General features: G+C 41.4%; 2 protein-coding genes across 2 annotated transcripts; both read left to right on the top strand.

The window, feature by feature from the left end:
• Positions 1 to 4,895: 4,895 nt before the first annotated feature.
• On the top strand, positions 4,896 to 7,069 carry LOC134223125 (uncharacterized). Its single transcript, XM_062702263.1, has 2 exons — positions 4,896 to 5,061; positions 5,646 to 7,069. The coding sequence occupies exons 1-2, from the start codon at positions 4,896 to 4,898 to the stop codon at positions 7,067 to 7,069; spliced, it is 1,590 nt and encodes a 529-aa protein (XP_062558247.1).
• A 1,937-nt stretch (positions 7,070 to 9,006) lies between these two features.
• On the top strand, positions 9,007 to 9,516 carry LOC134223124 (uncharacterized). The gene has a single exon (XM_062702262.1). It carries the CDS (start codon positions 9,007 to 9,009, stop codon positions 9,514 to 9,516), a length of 510 nt encoding a protein of 169 aa, XP_062558246.1.
• The last annotated feature ends 14,422 nt before the right edge of the window (positions 9,517 to 23,938 follow it).

The raw sequence follows: 23,938 nt of genomic DNA, 5'->3' as shown, positions 1-23,938 counted from the left end.
TGCTGCAGATTCTGTCCAACGCAATGGTACAGGAAGCCAAAGCCAAAAGAAATCCCTCTCCGCTTCAGTGCCAAAAAGGATATATTGTGTTACCAGAAGAAATACTTTCAATTTGGCTTTTGTCCACCACAGAACAAAAAACTGCCTCAGCAGCAGCATTCAAACGACCAAAGAACTGTTAAATAAAAATAAAACTTTGGTATTGTTCCACCAGAAACTATCCCACGAAATAAGCCTTAAGAGACTACTCCGTTGGTTGGTAACAGAATCGGGAATAAAAATTCAGTTCTCTGTAACAAAAAAAGGAAGCGAAGAAGGACTCGAAAACCTTTTAGTCACACTTTGTTTTCAGGAATCGTTAGAAACGACACGTAATTTGCTGGCATTAAGAAAAAAAGATTATCATTTTCCTTCAATCTAGGTAGGTGTGGGTTATGAAACGATTTACAATCAATCCACCCAACAGTCTGATTTGAGCTGAAGCAAATTCCACTGGAAATAACCCAATACCTGTCCCGCATTCCTCAACAGAATGATCCTCGTTTTCCAGTTTTCCTCTTCAAAAGATCCTTCTTTCTGCTTCATAGAAATCCAAACAGACCTCAAAATTCCTACTTTCCCATGGCTAGCGAACAAGTGTCCTTATTTCTCGCCTGGGATGCAACCTCACTCGCCCGGTTGCCCTCCCCCGTCCGCCCTCCCCAGGAGTCATGTCCGCATGCGTAGATATAGGCAGCTCTGTCAGTATGGGGTAATTTTATACATTTCCTTCATCATCGTTCTTTTTTATGATGTTTGCTTACTTTAAATACACCCTAACTTTGTCTGGTCCTTCATCCCGTCCGTCGTCGCCTCTTGCCCTCAAAGTTTGCCGGGCTGCAGTTACCGGGTTGTCCTAGCTAGGGGCCCTTTTATGCTCGCCGTGCCGTAGCATAACCGAGAACCGCACCGAAACAACGGCCCAAAGCGGAAAACAGCAAAAACATAAATAAAGGAAAAAAAATCAAGTGACTGGGTTTCGAGATATTTTCCCACACTTTCATTGAACACGTGCACTCTGTTAAAGCAAAACAGAAAAACAACCCGAGGCACCGGAGCCGGCCAGTCCGGGACAGGGTGGTTCGATCGAGGTAGGCTTTGCTGTCGAATAATTTCTTCTAAAGATGCCAATGCTAACTAGACTAGTAGAAGTTCGATTCAACAATTATCAAGATCATTCAATGAAAAATATCTTTCGGGTCACCCTGTGGAGTTAATTTTCATAGCAATTTGACTGAAAACATGTATAAAACTCAAGTTCGTCAACGACCGACGGCGGCCAGCAGTAAGAAGAAAACACGATAAAAATAACGACACAGAGCAGGAACTTTTATCCTCCTCGCAGCACACATTCTACGGTGTTCTTCTTCGCTGTTCTCCGTCGTCCGCGTCCTGGCCCAGGCATGAGCAATTGGTTTAGTGGTCCCTGCCGGACCGAGCAGCATTGCGAGCGATGAGTTCGAAGGCTCGAGAAAAAAAACTCATCATTTTGGGATGCACGTGTTCAAATTGAAAAGCCGTATTTCTTTTTCCTTTATTTTGTGTCTTGTGTGCGGTGCATTCTCGCTGGTTTGGTTAGTTTGGTCGATCCGATAGCCTCCTTAAATTACTGGTAGATCGTTAATGGCCTTCGGGGCCGGGAAGGATTTTTTATGATTTCTTTTTTTATTTTGAGATGACGTACTGTTCTTAGCGGATACGAAATATTAAGAAAGGTAAAATCACTGAATAAAGCAGATTCTCATTTCAATCTAAGAAAAATCACGTCCATTTGAAAAAAAATATGTATTCAGTTATCTTCAGTCGATCCTCAATGAGCCGATTTTCAATGGACCAGCAACGTGATGAACTTATCTGTAACATAAAAAATCACGATAATAAAGTTTAAAAAAAATGGACCAGCAGCTCACGGAAACAATACGATGGGATGAATAATTTTCCAGCTATGAAATATTTACTACCAGAAATAAGTATCAATTCACGAGACGAGCCAGCCTTGGGCTGAAAGTCTCGCTAATAAAGATATACAAAAAAGTATCAACTGTGACCGTAATGTATTATCGTTGATTTTAGTATAATGTATTTTGTGATTTACCGAAAACTAAGAAAATAATTGAAGAAAATGCAATCCATATTTTACAATCTACATTGTAGATGAATTGATCTTTTTTACCCGTTCTATATTCCCTTCTTCCTTTGCATCCACTAGTTGTCCTCTACGTCCATATACCTTCACATCGCAGGGGAAGACAGCTCAAAATGCATCGCATACGAAAAGAATCGGAACACATAGCTTACGGGGACGTATAATACAACTTAGATAAATGTATTTGCGATATCAACTGAATGAATACTGATCGACCAGCGATGAAATAACTATTCAAAATTGTAGGTCATACCTGTTCTACCCGATGCAGTGGAAGAAATTTTCATTTTTTTAATTATCACTTGCTTCGCCGTCAACTTATGAATGTTTTGATTAGACACTCGGCAATAATACAGGCACGAATAGCTAGCTGTCATATTTCCAAATAAATGTTGCCGTCTGATCGACAGTAAAAAAGTATTCGTGATGTTCTTTTGCCGTATTTGCATGTTCTACCTACGTACATATGTTCATCATATTTAAAGGCTCCCCCAGACCTAAGCGATTTCATCGCCGCTACGGCGACAACTAGCCGCAGCGATTCTATCGTTGGGTCGCTGCAAGCAATGATCCATTTACGCTTCCATACCAATGGCGACAGAATCGTAGTCGCCAAGCGATAGAATTGCGACGTAAGGTAAGACGGTATAATATGCCTCCCCTAAGGCAACTCCTCGATAACTTTTTACTTTTCAACGCAATTTATGCACACTTTGTGTTATTTGGTAGTCCAAGAAATCGCAAATGCATTCCCCGTAAGTACTGAGTAGTCATATAAAATAATACAGATAACATGTAATAAATCTTTTTCGAAAAGTCGTGAAAAAATGGATTTCAAAAGTGTCTGGGCAATACGCCCCACCTCAACCAAAGACGTTCCATAGCCCTTCATTAAAATTTTATCAATCTCATAATAAAGGACTACAAATCCTTATGTGCTTGACATTAAAAACCAACATAAGTCCAGTTAAGTAGGTTTGAATTACATTTCAATAATTTCCATATAATTTGGAAACAACTGCTGCAAGCTCGCCACGCTTGTGTTCAGTTGGTAAGGGTATCGTCCTACATACACTGGGGCGTTTTGAAGAGTGAAGAATATTTTCGAAAAACATTACATTTTTGAAGATGAAAGCAATTTTATATCATTTAAACCACTGATAAAAGTTATTTTGTTGGCCAACTGAGTGGTCCATTGCAAGTTTTGCAGACAGTATGCTAGAGTCGCATCAGAATGTTGAGCAAACATACATTTAAAATTACTTCAAAACTGTAACTTTTTGTATTTTGCTATTATTTTCATTCTGTAATACAAAAATACTTACACATTCACATAGTGTGATGGTTTTACAAATATTTATAGGTACCAACTGATTTTCGCCCTTAACTAGTTATAGTTTTCTAGAAATCAAAGGGCGTTTTGGACAGGTGGGGCGCATTATAACGTTTACCCTAATTGTCGTGTTGCTTGTGTTTGCGGGAACCTTAAATAAGCATCCGATCATATGGAGACGCATGGTGCATTAAATTATTATGACAACATTTTATGCATTTTATCACATCTGTAATTAAATATGACGAGGACAAACACTTCATTTCCGTGATTATATTTTTCGTGTTGAAGATGCGGTCAAATCAGATCCTTCTTGTTTTTGGCGTCACATCCGTAGTAGGCAGAAAAACAAACAACATATGCCGCCGGATATGTCTTTCGGTGACGAAACTAGCATAGACGAGTCCGACTCTGCCGAACTCTTCGCAAAATTCTTCAAGACTGTCTACAACACTGACTCTCCACGAATTCATCCGGAGCAATTAAACATGCTTCCATCCTACGACATTAACCTTCCATGCCCATCATTCACCGTAGCAGACGTTGTCAGATCATTGAACTCTGTCGATGCTTCCAAAGGTCCGGGATCAGACAAACTACCTCCCGTATTCATTCAACGATGCGCAGATGCTCTCGGAGCTCCGGTATGCTTGTTATACAATCTCTCGCTGGCGGAATCAGTTTTTCCGGATGTGTGGAAGTTGGCAGCAGTTACTCCTATACACAAAGCCGGAAACATTCGTGACGTCGAAAACTATCGTCCAATTTCCATTGAGCTTTTGATCCACGATATGATGTACTCTGTTGCGAGACCTATAATTTCGCAATATCAACACGGGTTTGTAAAAAGCCGTTCGACCGCAACTAACTTAATGGTGTATACTAGCACGCTCAACTTCTGCTTGGACAAACGTTGCCAGGTCGACAGCGTTTACGTGGATTTCTGCAATGCTTTTGACACGATTTAACAATAAGAAAGCTTGAACGGTTAGGGTTTCCAGCATGACTTCTCAACTGGTTGCGCTGAGTCATACCGCTTCGCCACACCTTCCGTTGTTCCACAAGGAAGTTACCTTGGGCCTCTGATTTCCATACTGTTTGTCAACGACCTGAGTTACCGCATGTGCTGTCAACACCTAATGTACGCCGATGACTTGAAAATCTACCGTGTAATCAGTACGCTGCTTGACTGTGCTGCTCTACAGCAAGACATCGATGCCATAGCTAATTGGTGTATTTCGAACGAGATGGAAATGAACACAATGAAGTGCAAGGTTATAAGCTTTACCAGAAGTAGAACGCAGCTGAGATTTGAATACTCTGTAAAAAGATGCAACATTGGAACGAGTATCATCCATCAAAGACATTGGCGTAATAATGGACAGCAAGCTAAACTTCAACGAGCATATTACCACGACAATCGCAAAGGATTTCGCTGTACTCAGCATCTTTCGTCGCAACGCATCCAAGTTTCGTGACGTGTACGCGCTGAAGGTACTGTACTGTTCGCTTGTTCAGAAGTATTCTAGAATATGGTGTGCAAGTCTGGGCACTTTCCAAGAAACGCACATCACTAGAATTGAAAGAGTTCAACGTTGCTTCCTCCGTTTCGCTTTACGACGACTACCGTGGTACAAACCAATAAGGTTGCCCCTGTACGAAAACCAGCGTCAGTTAATACGATTGGAGTCTCTACGAAAACGACGCAAAAAATGTTCGTCTTTGACATAATTAGCAAACGAATAGACTGTTCCGATCTTCTACAGCAGGTAAATATTTTTGTTCCTGCTCGCCGCTCCCGTCAGCGTTTGTTGTTTTGGACTGCATGCCATCGTATAAACTTCGGGCAAACCAACCCTCTCGAGAGATGTTTCGTGCTTCTAAACGTGTGCGTAGAATGCTTTTATATTCCTGTGATTAGAGTTTCTGCTAAATGTTTGATATAAGGACAATTAGACATGTAAGTTTTAATCTGTCTGTACAGTCATAGCTGAAGACAAACTAAAATAAATAAATGATAAGGAACGTAGAACAAAACAAAATAAAAGCCAGTCATACCATGCAAAAAAACTGTTTTGTTCACTACCCTATTATGGAGAATACGATGATATGTTCTCCAAAGTACAGAAATCCATGATAAGTCCGTAGCGGCACAGGTGGGTCAATGTCAACAATCCTCACGATCGGCATCGGTTGTCGAATCGCCGTCGTCGGTGTCGTGCATTGCCGATCAATGTCACGTGGTCCCTCGGGTTATGGGATCGGCCCCGTCGCCGTCGGATGGGCTTGTCAATCGTTCGTTATCGTCCGTTTCGTCGTCGGTTCCGCCAGTTGTACCGCCATGCTCGCCCCAAAGCTCCTCGCAAGTGATGAATTGCCAAACAGTAACTCCAAATCAATCTTTCGTTTCGAAAGCATGCATGTCATCGGTGTTCATGCTTACTGCCTACGTCAAAGTAAAACACGGTCATGGCAGTTATATTCTCGCTCGCGCCTTGCTGGATTGTGCTTCTGAAGCAAATTTTGTAACAGAATCTCTCGCTCAACGACTCTGTTCGAAACGCACGTCAGCAAAAATCGAAGTGTACGGTATTAGCCAATCAGTCAAACAAGTGAAACACAAAACCAATATCACTGTGTCGTCACGATCTGAATCGTACACAACCACTATGGAATTCCTGATATTGTCTACACTAACCAGGATTCTGCCCACCACAACGGTGGATATCTCGAAATGGGTCATTCCACGCCACCTTCCGCTTGCTGAGCCCAAATTCAATGTCGCTCATGACGTGGACCTCATCATTGGTGTCAAAAACTTCTTCTCAATTTTGGAGAACGACCAAATCTCGCTAGGCGCAGGTTTACCAGTGCTACGTAAAACAGTTTTCGGATATGTCGTTGCTGGTGAAGCTGAGCAGAAAACTGCTCCAACCGTTGTGTGTAACATAACTTCGATCGACAACTTGGAGTCGATGGTTCACAAGTTTTGGGAGGTGGAGAGTTTCGAGAAGGGCAAGGCGCTATCGTTAGAGGAGCTGTACTGCGAGAATCATTTTCGGAAGACACATTCCAGAGCCTCTGATGGTCGGTACGTGGTTCGTTTGCCGATTCGTGGGGAAATGCTTGACACGTTGGGAGAGTCGTTCAAAATCGCTGAACGCAGATTCTCAGCGATCGAGAGAAAGCTATCGTCAGACCCACAACTACACGCAGAGTATTCCAAGTTTATGGATGAGTATTTATCGTTGGAGCACATGGAGGAAAACACGACCGAAATTCCTCCAACAACACCACACTTCTATCTTCCTCATCATGCGATTCAGCGACCGGACAGCACAACCACCAAAACACGTGTAGTGTTTGATGCCTCGTGTAGGGGCAGCAACAATATTTCGTTGAATGATCTCTGCTACATCGGCCCCACTGTTCAACCACCGCTCGTCTCTACTCTCATCAATTTTCGTGTTCCTCGGTATGCAGTGAGTGCAGATGCCGAAAAATATATCGGCAAGTGTGGGTTCACCCTGATGATTGCTTGCTGCAACTGATCCTGTTTCGAAAAATCCATCTGATGAATTGAAAACCTATCGTTTAAAACCGGTGACGTATGGTACCGCACCGGCACCGTACCTTGCCACACGTGTCCTCAACCAACTAGCTAAAGATGAAGCTGAAAGGTATCCGCTGGCAGCTCCAACAGTCAACAAATGTTTCTACGTGGACGATTATTTATCGGGACATGATGATGAACAACGTCTAGTGGATACAAACCTCCAGCTAATTGAGCTTCTTCAGTCAGGCGGCTTTAAAATGCGAAAATGGTGCAGTAATAGTTCCGCGGTACTTTCTCACATTCCGGAATCACTTCGGGACTCCCGGAGCGAGCTTGAAATAAGCCAACCAAGTTCGGTGAAAGCGCTCGGTCTTCTATGGCATCCAAAAGCAGATGAGTTCAGCTTCAACGTACCCGTCTTCTCTTCGTCGGAGCCAATCACAAAACGTTCAGTTCTTTCGGAGATGTCTCGCCTATTCGATCCGATGGGCCTTGTCGGAGCAGCTATCGTTGGTGCAAAAATCTTTCTTCAAGCGTTGTGGTCGGAAAAGTTCAATTGGAATGATGCGTTGCCGGAGAATTACCTAACTTGGTGGACACACTTTCGACTCGAAATAAACGCTCTCTCTTTTCGCTTCGATTCCCCGGCGAATTCTCGCCGATAATTATCGAATTCTCGAGTTCCATGTTTTTTCGGACGCATCTGACAATGCGTATGGATGCTGTATGTACGCGAAAACCATCAGCTCGAATGGAGAACAATGTTGCAACCTAGTGATGTCAAAGTCTCGAGTCAGTCCACTTCGCAAGCTATCGATCCCACGCCTCGAGTTATGCGCTGCAGTGCTTGGCGCGCAACTGGCAGAATTTATATTAGATTCGACAAAACTATCTTTCCCGGTCACGTTTTGGACCGATTCATCAATCGTGCTCCACTGGATTGCCTCATCTTCATCGTCCTGGAAAGTTTTCGTGTCAAATCGGGTTGCAGAAATACATCGTTTGACAGGTGGGAATATGTGGCGTCATGTTCCTACTGAATTGAACCCTGCAGACAAAATTTCGAGGGGAATTGCTCATTCTCTCTTAAAAGGCGACACTCTCTGGTGACATGGGCCACCCTACCTACGGCAAGATGCTCAAACTTGGCCGGAGAATTGCATCAAAATGTCAAAACTACATTTAGAAGCTCGTACAGCTGAATCTCGCCAAGTCGTATCGGTTGTGGTCACCACCAATCATGCTACAATCGAGCTTATCGAACAACACTCATCGCTCTCCCATTTACAATGCAAGGTTGCCTGGTTACTGTGATTCTACAAAAATTACCGTTCCAAGCCACCTCAAATTCGGCAACTGGGTCCAATTTCAGCGACCGAACTGGACCGCAATGGGCCTATTTTTCGCAAGACATTGAGTTTATTAAGAACCACAAGGGTGCAAAACTTTTTCATTCAAGTCGCAATTGAAATCTCTACACCCGTTCGTGGACGCAGATGGGTTGCTCCGAATCACCGGTCGACTACAACATCTCAATGTTCCGTTCGATACCAAACATCCACTAGTGTTGCCCTCAAAAGCACACCTTACACTTCTCATCGTTAGAAGTACTCATTTGCGAATTCTGCATGCAGGTCCACAACTTCTTCTGTCGACACTGCGGCAGCGCTACTGGCCAATACGAGGCCGTGACCTCGCAAGAAAGTTGTTCGAGAGTGTATCACATGCTGCCGATGCAGTCCCCGAGACATTGGCCGAATTATGGGACCACTACCAGCTATTCGTATCACGCCGTCGCGCGCGTTTGCTCGCAGTAGTGGCGTCGATTATTGCGGGCCATTTTGCGTTTCGTTTCCAAATCGTCGCGGTCCGTCGGTGAAGATACACGTCGCTATTTTCGTATGTATGTCGTCGAAAGCGGTACACATCGACATGGTGTACAATCTGACGTCCAACGCATTCATCAATGTGCTAAAACGTCTCGTCGGACGTCGTGGTCGTGTATCCGATATATACTGCGACAATGCACGTACTTTTGTCGGAGCAAACCGTATGCTCGAGGAAAATCTAAACCAGTTCGACGCAATGCACAAATCGCTTGGACTACAAAACTTCTGCGCAGAAACGGGAATCACCTTCCATTTCCATCCCGCTCGTTCGTCTCACTTTGGGGGCCTTTGGGATGCTTTCGTAAAGACCTTCAAGTATCACCTGTATCGACAAGGACACGGTATCAACACTGATGATTTCCACACCTTGATCATCCAGATCGAGGGTATAATGAATTCCCGTCCACTCTGTCCGATGTCGTCGGACCCAGCAGATGTTGTTGCCCTTACTCCAGGCCATTTGCTCGTGGGAGATCCACTTTGTTCCCTCCCCGAGCCCGATTTGTCTAATACCCCAATTAATCGCTTTGATTCGTTCCAGAAAATGCAATGAGGTCTCCAGCATTTCTGGAAAGCATGGTCACGAGATTACGTGGCCCAACTCCAGGACCGTAAAGTGGCCAACAATCCATCCGGATATCGAGGTTGGAACGCTTGTGCTGCTTAAGGACGATAATGCTCCGCCAATGAGATGGAACCTCGGTCGGGTTCAACAGGTGTTCCCGGTATGGACGGACGTGTCCGGGTAGTACAGGTTCGTACTGCCCATGGCCAATATCGACTGGCAATCACCGAAGTCTGTCCGCTCCCCATCGATACATCCCAGGAAGCTACCACCCATGCAAAAAAAACTGTTTTGGTCACTACCCTATTGTGGAGAATACGATGATATCTCCAAATGTAAAAACATATTTGAAACATTTACATATCGTGTCATGAACACGTTCTTACGAGCTACTAATTGTTTATATTGCAACAAATATTGATTTTTTTATTAGTTCGCAGTTCGCTGTGATTAGCCGAGATAACATAAAATCAGTTTTATGAACATTGTTATGAGGTACAGACGCAACAAAATGGTTGCAAAACGACCAGCAACCAAACTTTTCAAGAATTCGCTCTCGGTCACTACATGGCGCAGTAGAAGTGTCAGAGGTTTGTTTTCGTAAAAATGATGTTTCGTGTACCATGTATGCCCTAGTCTTAATCTAGTTAATACTGTTTCGTTCTTTCTGTTCGGAAGGTCTATCCAATTTAAAACTGTTGTTTTAAAACTGTTTCCTGGCTGAAACATCCCATTGAGTTTGGTGTGCATTCCATACTCCTCCTCGGCTCCATCGGATTATGTCCTGCGCTGGAACAAATTGAGTTGCTTTCTCCTGCTTTCGACTTGTCTTAGCTAGTACGTGCTTCATTCCCAGCTATGTATGAGTGACCTGGTATCCAGCAAAAAGGGGGAAGGGCCGTTTGACCGAATACCGTTCGGCCGAAAGTTGTTTGGCCAAATATTCTATTTGGCCGAACAGCTAATGGTCTGTCAGTCTGTCTGAAAGTCATATGGCCGAATAGATCATTTAACCGAATATAATTTGACGTCTCACATCTCACTTCTCACTGTAAAAAATGAAAAACAAAAAGTTAGAAGTGATGAGTGTGAAGAGAGTCACAATGAGGTCAAATGTTCTTCTCAATGTCCAGTTCGGCCAAATGACCTATTCTTAGCTTGACTGTACCTATCGTAGTTGCTAGTCAAGATTGGCTGAGAAACAACAAATAATGCACAGCTCACCAATTGAATAGTTTTCTCAGGACTAGAAAGCTATTCTCACTGTACATGCTTCGGAGTTTCTTTAATTCAAGACCAATAACGATGCCGGCCATGTCCTCACAGTTAATAAGCATAAGAGGAGGAAAATTAGTTCGACACTCATTGCTACAAGAGATCGAGGAATCCTCTGCATCTCCATGAGCGCATTGGAAAGGAATAGTATGTTAGTTGGGAAGGAAATCGCGACTAATTATTTCATTTGAACGACGCCATATTCATGAAGATACAAAAACGGAAAAGCATCGCGTGTCTTACGTATTTTCCCGAAGACTGATTCGATATCTTAACAACTTCGCGACGACTAAAACACACACTGCACAACGCTTGCTTGATAGCTACTCCGAAAAAACACGCATTGAACTGATTAACTTTATTACCGGCCGCACAATGCAGAACACAATATTTTGACAGATCGCGCGATCGTTCTGCTGTCCGGAACAAAAGAAAACACGCACTGAACTCAGTTCAGCTAAATGACCTGCTCGGCCAAACGACCTTTTCGGCCCAATGACATGTTCGGTCAATTGATCAGTTCGGCCAAATAACCTATTCGGCTAAATAACCTGTTCGGCCTAATGTCCTATTCGACCCAATGTCCTACTTGGCCAAGAGAAAGTGAAAATTTGTATCGAGAGCGGTCGTGTTTTCTTCAGTAAGCAGAACGATCGTCCGATCATCGAAATTAGGTTCTGCTTTGTGCGGATGAGTAAATTAATCAGAAAGTGAAAATTTGTGTCAAGTGTGGTCGTGTTTTATTCAGTAAGCAGAACGATCGGCCTATCATCGAAATTTGGTTCTGCATTATGCGGGTGAGTAAATTAATCAGAAAGTGAAAATTTGTATCGAGTGCGGTCGTCTTTTCTTCAGTAACCAGAACGATCGGCCGTTTTTTTAAATTTTGTTCTGCTTAGTGCGGAAGATAATTAAAATAATTGGGGTTCGTTCGAATGTGTATGTTTAAAATCAATACACGCTATACACGGCATACCGTTTACCAAAACGAACCCTGCCACAATTCCTACCCCATATCCAACATCCCAGTGATTGCTCGTGGAAATGCAGATAACTCGTCAGCTTCTATCAAAGCGAGTATTATGTCTACATTTTCCTATCTATTTCTTAATTGACCTGCATTCGGACACGGCCGGCGCTAGTATTGCTTATTTTTGGGTCGCCAGTTCTTACACATTGAAGATGATGTTAGTCCCAAACTGTTCATCTGTTCTCTGTGTAATAACAGTTGACCTGGTTATAACGGAGTAGCAACCATGGGCGGACAATCATGCTTATACTCATGGTATTCGGCCCAATGTCCTATTCGGCCGGATGACCCGCTCGGCCAATTGTCCTATGCGGCTGGATTGCCCGTTCGGCCAAATGACTTTCGGCCAGATGGACTTTGGCCTAATGGTTCATTCGGCCTTGTGGCATTCTGCTAAATGGCTTTCGGCCGAATGGGTTTCGGGCAAACGACCCTTCCCCAGCAAAAAGAGATCTCCTTTCCGTATAAGGGGCGAACCAGTCTCCGGCTAAACACCGCTTTAATAAACCTTTTTAATAAAGCTATAAAAAAATCTCCTTTCCATAAGCTTCTCTTTCGATCGATGGCTTGGATGTATGGGTGAGTTGTACCGCCCCTTTCGAACGCTTGCACACAGCTTGCGGAATCGGTGAAGATGACGGATTCGCTAACGTTCTGCTTCTCCTGGGGGCCGTACACATATTACGTAAGCACTTACGGGGGGAGGGGGATCGGTAATATCTTACGCTCCATATAAATAAAAAATCTTTTGTATGAAAAAATCTTACACACTTAAATCGACAACTTCAGCTCGGTAATATTTGTACCGATTTTACCCGGTAAACATTGATTTGAACCGAAAGGTCAGTGAATTTAACAAAAAATTGCTGAAATTTGTACTAAATTGTGCCGAACAATCAGACATGCAAACAAATTTACAGGATATCGGTGAAATAGATTACCGAGCTTCTCAGTACAACAAATTCTGATTCAAGTTGTCAGAAAAATACCGAGACCTCAGTGAAAAAATATACGTTGCTGAGCTTACGGTAATACTTTTACCGAGTTCAGTTCGAACTCGACTCTCATGATCATGACGCTTAATGTGGCGCATTATTTTTCTTCAAAGTTCTGGACTAGTAGACTAGTTGACTGTAGTTTTACTCGACTATTTGCGCGGGATTAAAGTTTCAATTAAACAATATTGCAAATAAAATGATATTGAGGTAAGTACAGAAGCGATCTATCTTCCTATCAGAAAAAAGTAGAAAACAAAATACTTAAATTTTCAGAAAGTTGTTCGAAAGTATTCTCGTCCGAAGCTGCACGTCGTCAAGGTCCGCAAATCAACTTTTTCATCTTGATCGTTGAGCACCGCAGTACTCGTCGGATATCTGAGGTTGCGTTACACCTCGGGAATCCAAAATTTCACCCCATTATAAATCCACACTGACCAAAATCCAGCGGAAAAATTTCGCAAGATGTAAGGCTACCTTTGGAAACAATCTTCACCGATCGGTTGTGTTCGAAAACGCTTCGAAAAAATAGTATTTTTAATATAAATAAACATAATTCTATCAAAAATTTCAGTTTTTCAATTCATCACTTTGAATAGAATATAATACGGTACAATTTATTCGGTATTTTTATTACCGTAGTCCGTCTCTATTTTTGCAGATCACTCGGTATTGCTTTACCGAGTGCTCAGTAATAACTGACATTTCACCAATGAGCACTCAGAACCGAGACCTCGGTAACGAGTTGAACTTTTTTACCGATGTGGGTACCGAGAGCTCAGCTGTTGAGAAATCGGTAATCTGGTAACCGAGCCCGGTAAATAAAATTAAGTATGTACAAGAGGGAGGGGATCTGAAAAACCCAGAAAAAAATCTTACGTAATAAGTGTACGACCCCCTGCTGCGACGGCCAATGTTGCTGCTTCAGCGGACAATTTCGAACACTGTTTTGGAAAACTAGACCCTAATTTTCCTGTTAGATCGAGGAACATGGAATTGGCTTTCTTCCATAAATGGCCTGATTACTTTCTTGTTCTCGCTAGAATGGTACACGCTTTTCTTACGACTGTTTGATGAGCCATGTGTTCCAATGGTAGGCACCTAGACTCAGCCATGATTGAGAGAATAGGACTGGTTCTGATGGCATCCGATGCTGTACGAATGATCTGATTGTAAACTGGGGCATGTGCTTCTAGATTTTCTTTTCTTGGAATTTCGACTCCATACATTAGTGTATAAGAGATAGTAGCATTTCCGCTGTAGAGCATCGTATTACGATTAGCGATACTGGATATGGCTTTAAGCAGATTGCAATCTTTATTTATTTGCCTTGTGTGTTGATTAAACGTACATTTCGTGTCGAATAGTATGCCAAGTATCCTTGTTTGGTTAACTTTTGGAATATCGGAATCCTCAAGCGATAATGGCACCATCCAAGTGCCAGTTTTTGTGACGTATGATCTTACAGCAGTACATTGTGGTTGGTTTTGTGGCGACATTTTCGTTTGAGAAAACTAACTCTTTTTTCAAATGCTCTAATCACAATATCTTCAGCATAAAAGGACACTTGCATATTGATTGTAAATGTTTTGAATAGAGTGTTCATTAAAATTAGAAAGAGTGTTACGGATAACACTGATCCCTGAGGAACGCCGTTATCCTGATCGATGTTTTCCGATAATTGTCCTCCATAGAATACTTTCACCGTATATTGTTGCAGAAAACTTTAGATAAACTCGTTTTTTCTACGCCCCAGCTGCAGGCTCACGATCTTTTCCATGATCTATCATGTGCTTTCTGAACATCGAGTGTGACGATTTCACAGTGTTCTCTTTTCCTTGCTGCATCTGTAATCACCTCATCGAGTTCTTTTCCTTATCGATAGGCAAACTGTCGATTGTGTATTGTTCCGTGGCTTTTTAAGGTGTGTAACGAGTCTATGGTTCACCATGCGTTTCGTGATTTTCAAGACACAGCTCGTTAGTGAGATCGGTCGGAAACTATTCACTTTGTTCTTATCTACTCCACTTTTTGGGATCGGGATAGTTATCCTTTTTTTTAGGCATCGTTCCTGTATTACAGATAGCATTATTAGCTTTCAATATACAATTTTATCTGATCCGACTGATGATCCCTATAAGGCTCAAAAAAGTTCTTGGATAGAGAATTCATCGTCCAGAATAGATGTCTCATTGGTTTCTAAAACTACTTCGCTTTGCTCACAAAGTTGCTTCTTTGTCAAGAGTTCCGCAGTTACTAGATGTAGCAGAAGTTTCCTTGAAAAAGTCTGCAAAATATCTCCAGTAGCCTAGCAAGCAAAGGCGTAGGATTGCCAATCCGGAGATGGCGAGTTCGATTCTCGGTCCGGTCTAGGATGTTTTCGGGTTGGAAACATTCTCGGCTCCCTGGGCATAGTGTATCCGTTGTACTTGCCACACAGATGCATATTCATGCAATGGCGGGCATAGAAAAACTTTCAAATAATAACTAGGGAAATGCTAATAGAATACTAAGTTGAAAAGCAGGCCGAGTTCCGGTTGGAATGTAGAGCCATTGAAGAAGAATATTGTCGAAGGATTAGGAGATACGCTATTATAATAATCCCGGACCCTTTTGATCTCTTGGTAATTTTCCCAAAGCTCGGAAGTGGATGAGCTGCTGGTGAAGCTGCGGGACCAGGACCTTGACTTCGCTTCGTCTACAGATTTTCGAGCTTGCGGTTTTGCAAGAATGAACCGTTGTTTGGCCGCAGCCTTGTCGGGGTGTTCAAATTTGGCGCCTTTGTTTGAAGCAGGTGGTTGGAAGCGGAGTATTAGACCGATTTTTTTATTCAATTTAGGTGATTTTTCTTAGCCTAGAGTTCATTACTGGTATTGAACAGAATATATATCGGGAAGTGATCACTGTCATGAAGATCATCATCGCAGAACCAGTTGAGCTTGGAAGCGATAGCGTTGAAAGTAAAAGAGATGTCTATTGCAGTGAATGACCCCGAGGTGTTATGATAGTGGGTTGTTATCCACTGCCCACTCTAGCAATAATCGTCCACGAAGGTTTGACTTACAACAAAAATTATATATTATATATTTTTGCTTACATCTTCCCCAAACTTCATGCGGCGATGCGTTGAATTCTCCGCAGAACAAAAACGTTGGCTCGAAGGCTAATACAAGATGGTCCAGTGATGGTGGTCCAGTATTAGTTGTTTCTAACAAGATTCTCGGTGTTGTTTGTCATAATTTATTGGAAGCATATTGTTAAGGGCTGGATCCAGAATTCGATGTAGATGTTCCATTGGATCATTTTGGTTTGATCTGGCAGATTACAACTATCAGGAGAGGACGTTGGTGATGTGAGAAAGGATCTTCCCAAAGGATATTGTTGTTAAATTGCCTGAGAGGGTGGTCTATCTATAGTCAGGGCTGGTGCGAGTTCTTGCAAGGGGTTAACGGACCCCACTCCGCTGGATCGGGTTACGTATTCTTCGTTTGACTTGCGACTGTTAAGGATAACATGAGGTTTGGTCTCTTGAAAATCATGTAGCACCGGCTGGTAAATTTCTTGTGTAGATTCTGCTTCACGATCGGTGAATTTCGATGCTGCTAGTGTAGGGATTTGAATTGGTTAAGGAAGCGATACTGTGGTAGTGTGATTTGTTCTGATTGGATTACCGATATTATACTGGCCACAGAGGAGGGTTCACAGTCAACAGGCTGGGGTAATGCGTCCTGGATAGATTCCCCTGCCTTCTGCGCTTCTCTTGGAAGTCACGCCCCAAACCAGTGAGTGGTGTTAGTGTCAATTGGGTTGTTGATTGTGATACAGTTGATCGGCTTTGACTTCAATAACTTTTCTACCTGAGTAGCTTTTCTTATTCGTAGGACATATCGAGTGCATTGCGCTTCACTTCTAGCAGATTCAATAGGTCCGGCGAGACCTTCAACACTCTTTCCTATGATGAATGGTTCGATTGGTAAATGGCTTCCATCTTTCCCTGATAGTATCAAAGTGATGACAGCTCTAAATAATAGACCTCTTCATGTTTTCAAAAAGTATCAAAAATTCCATCGGTCAGCCCAGCATCAGAATTCTTATGCTAAAATAAGTCTCCTGTCAAGTTTTCAGCTAATTCGGATAAAATTTCGAGGTGGCTCAAGTCGATTTAGTGTTTTGGGCTGTTTTCAATTTTGGAAAAAATCTAACAAGAGATATAAACGTCGAAAACTTTCGCAACAACCTCTATACGGAAGCTTTTGGTGTGCTCTACAAGTCTTGTGAACATTGCGATTCGTTCCGTTCACGTTTTGTCCATGTTCGAACAACTTGCTTGCAGAAATCCTAACGTGCAAATTTATGACAAATGTTCAGCCTCTGATTTTTAAGAATTTAACGGTAAATCGCACATAGGCAATTATATTACTCAAAAAAAACAGAGGAATAATAATATAATAAATTAACAATCATTTGTCATAAAGTCAAGAATTTTGTAGAACAACAACTTTTGGGGAAAACAGTATTTTTATGCACTTCAAAGCTTGAAAATCACTTTAACATGGACAAAACGTGAACGGAACGAATCCCAATGTTCACAAGACTTGTAGAACACACCAAAAGCTTCCGTATAGAGGTTGTTGCGATAGTTTTCGACGTTTATATCTCTTGTTAGATTTTTTTTCCAAAATTGAAAATAGCCCAAAAACACTAAATCGACTTGAGCCACCTCGAAATTTTATCCGAATTAGCTGAAAATTTGACAGGAGACTTATTTTAGCATAAGAATTGTGATGCTGGGCTGACCGATTGAATTTATGATACTTTTTGAAAACATGAAGAGGTCTACTAAATAAGTTCCTTGCATCGAAATGTGAAGGAAAAAATCTACTATTTGCCCCCCCCCCCAGAGTCACCCAGATGGAGGTCACGAAATGTCCGCGGTGCTTAGGTCAGACCAAAGAGGGAAAAAATGTAACTTCATCTACTGCCAATCAGCTGCTGTCACGAACTGTCAGTTGCAACCAGCAGCCTTTTGTGTAAAAGTATTGGTGTCCCAAATAAAATATTCCGAATGATTTTTGTTTAACGAAGACTTTTTCACTTTAACGAGTATTCCAAAATAACCGGTTACAGTCAAGGAAACAGTTGAAACTGGATGGTCAGCTGTGATGAAAAAAAGAACAAATGTCAAAACAACGGCAAAGAAGCAGCGTCTTTGCAGGTCTCGTCTCAGGGTCAGACCAATCACTTGATGTTCACCAGTACGCTAATGGAACCGCAGAAAGTGACAGCAGTCACCTGCTGCCTACCGCGTAGCGGTGGATCAAGGATAAGGAAAGAGATACTAGCAGACAGTTTTTCGATTTTTGCAAGATTTACGCACTCTATCTTACTATAAGGTTTGTTGATCACAGCAGCGTTTAAGTCTCATCACTGACTGTTTGCTACACTACTAGAAATCCACACATATTTATTGGCAAAAATCCATAGATTTAACTTATGATGTATATCAGTGCACACATAACCATTCTCCACGCGACCTACTAATAAAATATATATCCAGATAAACTTTATGTGTGGTCTCGAATTAGCAATTATTTAATTTATGTGTGGTTCAATATCGATTATATTAGGGTGAAGCTATTGCAAAAATTATAACGGTGACACATATATCTTATATAGATATTTTTGGCAGTGTATGCGATCACTTAGTTCGATGGAGACGCAAGGTTAATATGTTTTCAATTACTCTTGCTGAGTCTGGTATCTTGGTACCAGGCGCGCATCGAATCGCATATCACGCGGATGCATTCAGTCGGACAACTTGCCTACAGACGGTCCGACTTTACTGCGACCGAACAGACGATTTCAAAGTTGTAAAGTTCGTCGGATGAAATCAAAATCGTTTTATTTTGCTCAGACTTCTGGTGGGCGGAGTCAAATGTTGTACAACCAAATTGTATTGTGTGTAATGTTGTTGTAAAACACTGTTACTTTCACCACTTAAGGTTTCCACTTTCAATATCCAGAAGCGCCGGGATCTTTTTAAAACCTATTGTTATCGAACCATGAGTGTAGAAATGATGTTTTGACCACACACTGACCATTGTGACCCCCAGGTAGTCCCCTGGAAGATCCGGAACATCCATGAAAAAGGTTCAATCCGTAAATCCATTTTTTGTCGTACCCTGAGTATGGAATTGATATGATGATAAACAGCTCCGTAACACAGAAGCATCGAAGCAACCATTGCTCGAATGTCAGTTAATGTTTAATTAGCTACAATAAATTACTTCCTTTCAAACCACATCTGAAGACATACGTGTTTTCATTAAATCGGTACGATAAACTATCCTTGGGGTGTCAATAGGTGGGCGCAGCAGTCGAATCAAGACCGGTGAAGTTTGAAGATATTTTTTACTGAAGAATCAAATAAGCTGCTGAAAAATGGTGAAGTCGTTTGCAAAGCTCAACGGTAACAATTACGACAACTGGTGTTTCCGACAACTGGAGTCTATTTTAAAAGTCATTCATGGAGCTAAGACACCATCAAAATTTCATTTTTCATACGAACTGAACCTAGCTGTAGGGCAGCACTTTGGTGTATTTTGCTCTACTTTCCCCTGAATATTCCATATCGGAACACTTCGGCATTAATCTTTCCATAGATTTTTTTTTTTCATTGCCTGTATGTTACTGCCTCTGCTTTTGCCGCCGTTACTGGTTTCCCAAAAACCCTTGGATATTTTTTGAAACATTAGAACTCGATGATGGAGGGAAGAAAAAACGTGAAAAGGATGCGTTGGCATTCTTCGTCGCTATGGCCACGCACATAGCGGTTTCCAATGGTTATGTGATGATGTGTTATTCTTTTCCTCACTTCATGGTTGAGATATTGGGAGGTTTTTTTTATTGATCTTTTACATCTCTACGATAGATATTTACCCAACACGCACCATCAGAGGGGTTTAGAATGACGGCGGCGACGCGGCGCAGCAATGACGGTAATGTTAGACATTCCATCAGCCTATAGTATGAAGAACTATCGGTGGGCCGTTCGTTCGGCGTGGCTTGGTCGGGACACTTGTCATATTCTCCTTTTCGGAGGACTGCGTGTGTGTCAAGTGCGCGCTCGAGTGCATACAGATGAGGCGCATTTGCATGTTGGGATCCGTAATTAGATGAGCCGCGACGCGACGTTGACGGAGGAATGTGTTCATGTTCTGGAAACTTGTTTGCCGAACAAATGTGCCCTGCGTGGAAACCGACGAGGAAAACAAATGATGCAGCGGGTGGGCGGCGAACGAGATCGTAATCTATGAGTTGGGTATTTATGAGTGGCATTTTTTTATGTTCTGCTTATTTCGACGCTTCGGTTTGCTCATTTTCCTTTCTATTATTGGTTTCTGGTACGCGTTGGTCGGGTAATTGATCTGTGCGAGATGTTGTACTAAAACTAATGGATTGAAAATTGTTTGCTTGGCTGGTGGTTCGGTGGCGGCGCCCATGGCCGTGGCATGCTTTGCTGTCTCTGGTATCTGTCAAATGGCGGTGACGGGTTGCGGTGTTTATCGCTCGGTTGTTGGTCGCATATCGTATCATATTTACACGCATTCGAGTGTTGGCAGATGGGGATAGAATTGACACAGCAGGCGGGAGATTTTTCAAGTTCATGGTGCTACTTCATAGCAGATCAAGCGTGTGGTAGAAGAGTTGCTTGATTTATTGTTCGACCGTTTTGTCTCTCTGTTATTTAACTCAGAATAATGATTTGGGTTCAGTGCAACCAAACACGTGCCTATCATTTTGGTGAAATTCAATCTCCTTGAATGCCACTATGAATTCAGAAATATTCTAAATTAATCTTGACTAATACAATCTTATTTGAGCAAAACACATATCGCAATTTATTATTGATACTATTTGTGAAGAGATTTGTTGCTATGTATGTACATTGTACACACATTTAGTTAACTTGTTATTTCAAAGTCGTTTTCTTTCGTTTTTTTTAAACGCCGAAGTATTGTATTCAAACAGATATTAAATTAAACACTTTCCAATATTTTCAGAGGTGATGCTAATAAGAATCAATCAAAAATAATATTCGGTTCATGCTACCACTGGTCCCATATAATTTGCCCATGCCGATTTGATTTTTTTTCTCAGAAAAAATATCTGATATTAAATGTTTATAACGTGTTTTTCTAAGTTTTAAAATAGTGCAGTTTTAAAAATTACTCTATGTGAGCTGTTTTTGGCCATTTTTGGTACAGTAAATACCGTAAATAGATATTTTCAAAAATTATGTTATAAGCACCCATTTCTATATTTTCATCAGGGTTTGTTGTACCACAATAGGCGAAGCAATGTGAAGTATCATGAGAAGACAATCAACAACATACAATTTTCAACAATAGATTAGTGTATTTAGAATGCGTCTCATTTCCCGAAACAACTTGAAAATGACACTGCAGTAATGACAGACTTATTATACAAAGCAAGATTACTTTTAAAAGACATCCAATGGTTATGTTGTATATTATATCTGTCTTATTGAAAACCGCAAACAATTCTCATGAGCTGGTAATATTTAATCTTAGAACTGTAACTCTTAAGCTTAATTTGAATTTAATTTATGAAATGAGAATAAGCCCTAATTTTCAACTGAAATAAAACGAGTTTGGTGCGATTCCTTTTAATTCTACCACGTTAAAATCTGTACATATGCGTATTTCGATCTCAAATGTGAGACTGACTTCAGAGTTTTATACTTGACTCGATTTCCGTTGACTTAGTCGAGTCAAGCACGAGACACTGAAGGCGACTTTACAGTTGAGTTTGAAATACGTGTCTGTAAAGATATAAATGAAATAGTACCAAACTCGTCTTATGACGGGTGAAGATATTCCACTAAAAGAGCTTTAAAATTTCCTTAATTTTTCGAGACGAGCAACCCTGAAAGTCTTAATAGTAAAGACAAAAAAATCCTAAATTCTCATATGAAATAGAAAAAAGCTTTATTTTATAAGAAAATCAAAATGTACTTTCTAGGAAATGAAAACGGTTTTTTAAAACTTTTTCACAAAACTAGTCGAGAATAACAATTGTAGCATCGGGAAAAAGGGAACTAATAAAATGGGACGTTGAACGAGCTTCTAGAGATGACGAAACAAAAATAGCAATAATAAAAGAAATACATCTCTGACCATCTGTGCCGTCGACAGTTCGGCTTGGACAGCCTAATTGTAGTTCAAAGCATTCAACTTTGCAATTGGTGACAACAAACATCGCCGAAACTGTTGCCGAGCTGTTGTGAATAGACTTCCTGTTAAAAATAGAACCTCTGATTGTCTTCCATCAAAGTCAACCAATGCGTCGTCGGTTAAGTTTGCGGCCCACAAAACCGAGGCCCAGTTTGTAAAGTTGTAGGATTGCTTTGATCGTGCAGCATCAAAAGATGCAATTTCAAAGAAGGTAATTCCATCGGGGAATTGAAAGGTTGTTCGCTTTTTTTCTTCGACTGCTTGCAAACAAACTGCAAAATATTGAAGGTAAAATCTTTGTCAAGCGGCACGAAGATTCCCAACAAAAATGATGTCTCACTACGGGGTGCAGACGACGAGCAAAAAAAAAGTTGCATTGTTTCGTTTCGGTGCTTTACAATTTGGTGATAGTCCAATTTGAGGTGTTACCGATCGCACTGTTATCGGTTCGGAACAGCTGCTGGACGTTGTGCAGCAATAAAGCAGTATCAATTATAGTTCTGTGAAGTTGAATCAGTTTGAAGATCGTGATTCTAAAGCCTAGCAACATATTTAGGATTCTTAGGCCTTCTCCAAGTCAAAAGGTAAGATGTACCGATATAAAATAATTATGATTTTGGAGATTCGAATAACGGAGTGGTGGATTGGATTAAAATTGTTTTATCATTTCAACATAGAGCTACACACAAATGCATAAATGATAACTTGATTTAGAAAAGTTACCTCTCAACATTGTATCAAAAAGAGGAGCTCCCGAACAAATAAAATTCGTGCTATCTTGAAATATTTCATTGCCATGAATAATAAATAAATAAAAATGACCTATACAGGTCAGACTTGATTATCCTGAGTATTTTTTCTCTTCAATTTTTTAAAATATTTTTTTTTTAATTTCAATGCATACAACATTACTGTAGGATGATGTAGTACTGGGTCCAACCAGCCATTCATTTTTCAAAGTTGTACTTTACACGTGATCTAACTTCATTTATGTGTGCCTATAAGAAATCATTGCATTTAACTAACCCGGAAAGAAAATTACTTACTTCCGGACACCAGCTGGGCCAAACTTTACAGATCAATCGTTAAACAAAAATCCTACCGATCTAATCCCTCAGATGGGCATGCCTTTTTCACGTGCTAGAAGATAACTATTAGCGCGTGATCATCGAGCAAGCGCCAGCGCTAATAGTTAATTTCTTTCCTTTCCGCTATGTTTCACAGTCTCCTCCATCGCCACACGGAGCCAGACCCAGAAAACACAGAGAAAGAGATGGTAGCCAATTCGAATCGAGTAGGGTGTTATTTTCATGGTCGCCGCGCCACCGCACCGCGTGTGCTCCTTCAATATGCGTGCTCGCGTCAACCGCGTGTACAGCACAATCCAAAAAACGGAGGCGAAAAAAAACTGCATCAATTCACCTACGGTGCGGGTGGTACTGTCTGAGGAATAAGTTTGCGGTTTTGTTGTTTTTTTTTCTTCGGAAAAACAGTCCTGTTAGTTATTCGCACTTATTTAATTCAATTCCTTCGGGAAAGCCCAACGTACATAAACGGGTAATAGTAAACTTAAATATAATTCCATGCATATTTTTTGGGCTTGGGAGCATTCAATGGAACATCCTGTTATTTTAAGTCAAAATAAATTAAAATTGCCCTAGCTTGTAAAATTCAATCCAGTTCAATTGATTAACAATTATTTATTCGTTCGTTTGCATTCTTAAGGCTCCCCCAGACCTAAGCGATTTCATCGCCGTGACGGCGACAACTAGTCGCCACGGTTCCATTGTTGGGTCGCAGCAGGCAATGTTATATTTACGCTTCCATAATAACAGCGACAGAATCGCAGCGCT

Source organism: Armigeres subalbatus, chromosome 3 (genome assembly GCF_024139115.2).
Source record: "Armigeres subalbatus isolate Guangzhou_Male chromosome 3, GZ_Asu_2, whole genome shotgun sequence".
NCBI classification, from domain to species: domain Eukaryota; kingdom Metazoa; phylum Arthropoda; class Insecta; order Diptera; family Culicidae; genus Armigeres; species Armigeres subalbatus.
The sequence above is the reverse complement of the archived record's forward strand: the minus strand, read 5'-3'. Positions and strand labels throughout refer to the sequence as shown.

Coding starts and splice junctions, on each gene's coding strand:
- LOC134223124 (XM_062702262.1), top strand. CDS start 9,007: ATGGTGTACAATCTGACGTCCAACGCATTCATCAATGTGCTAAAACGT.
- LOC134223125 (XM_062702263.1), top strand. CDS start 4,896: ATGGACAGCAAGCTAAACTTCAACGAGCATATTACCACGACAATCGCA. Junction 5,062..5,645: donor TTCTAGAATATGGTGTGCAA/GTCTGGGCACTT, acceptor TCCAAAGTACAG/AAATCCATGATAAGTCCGTA.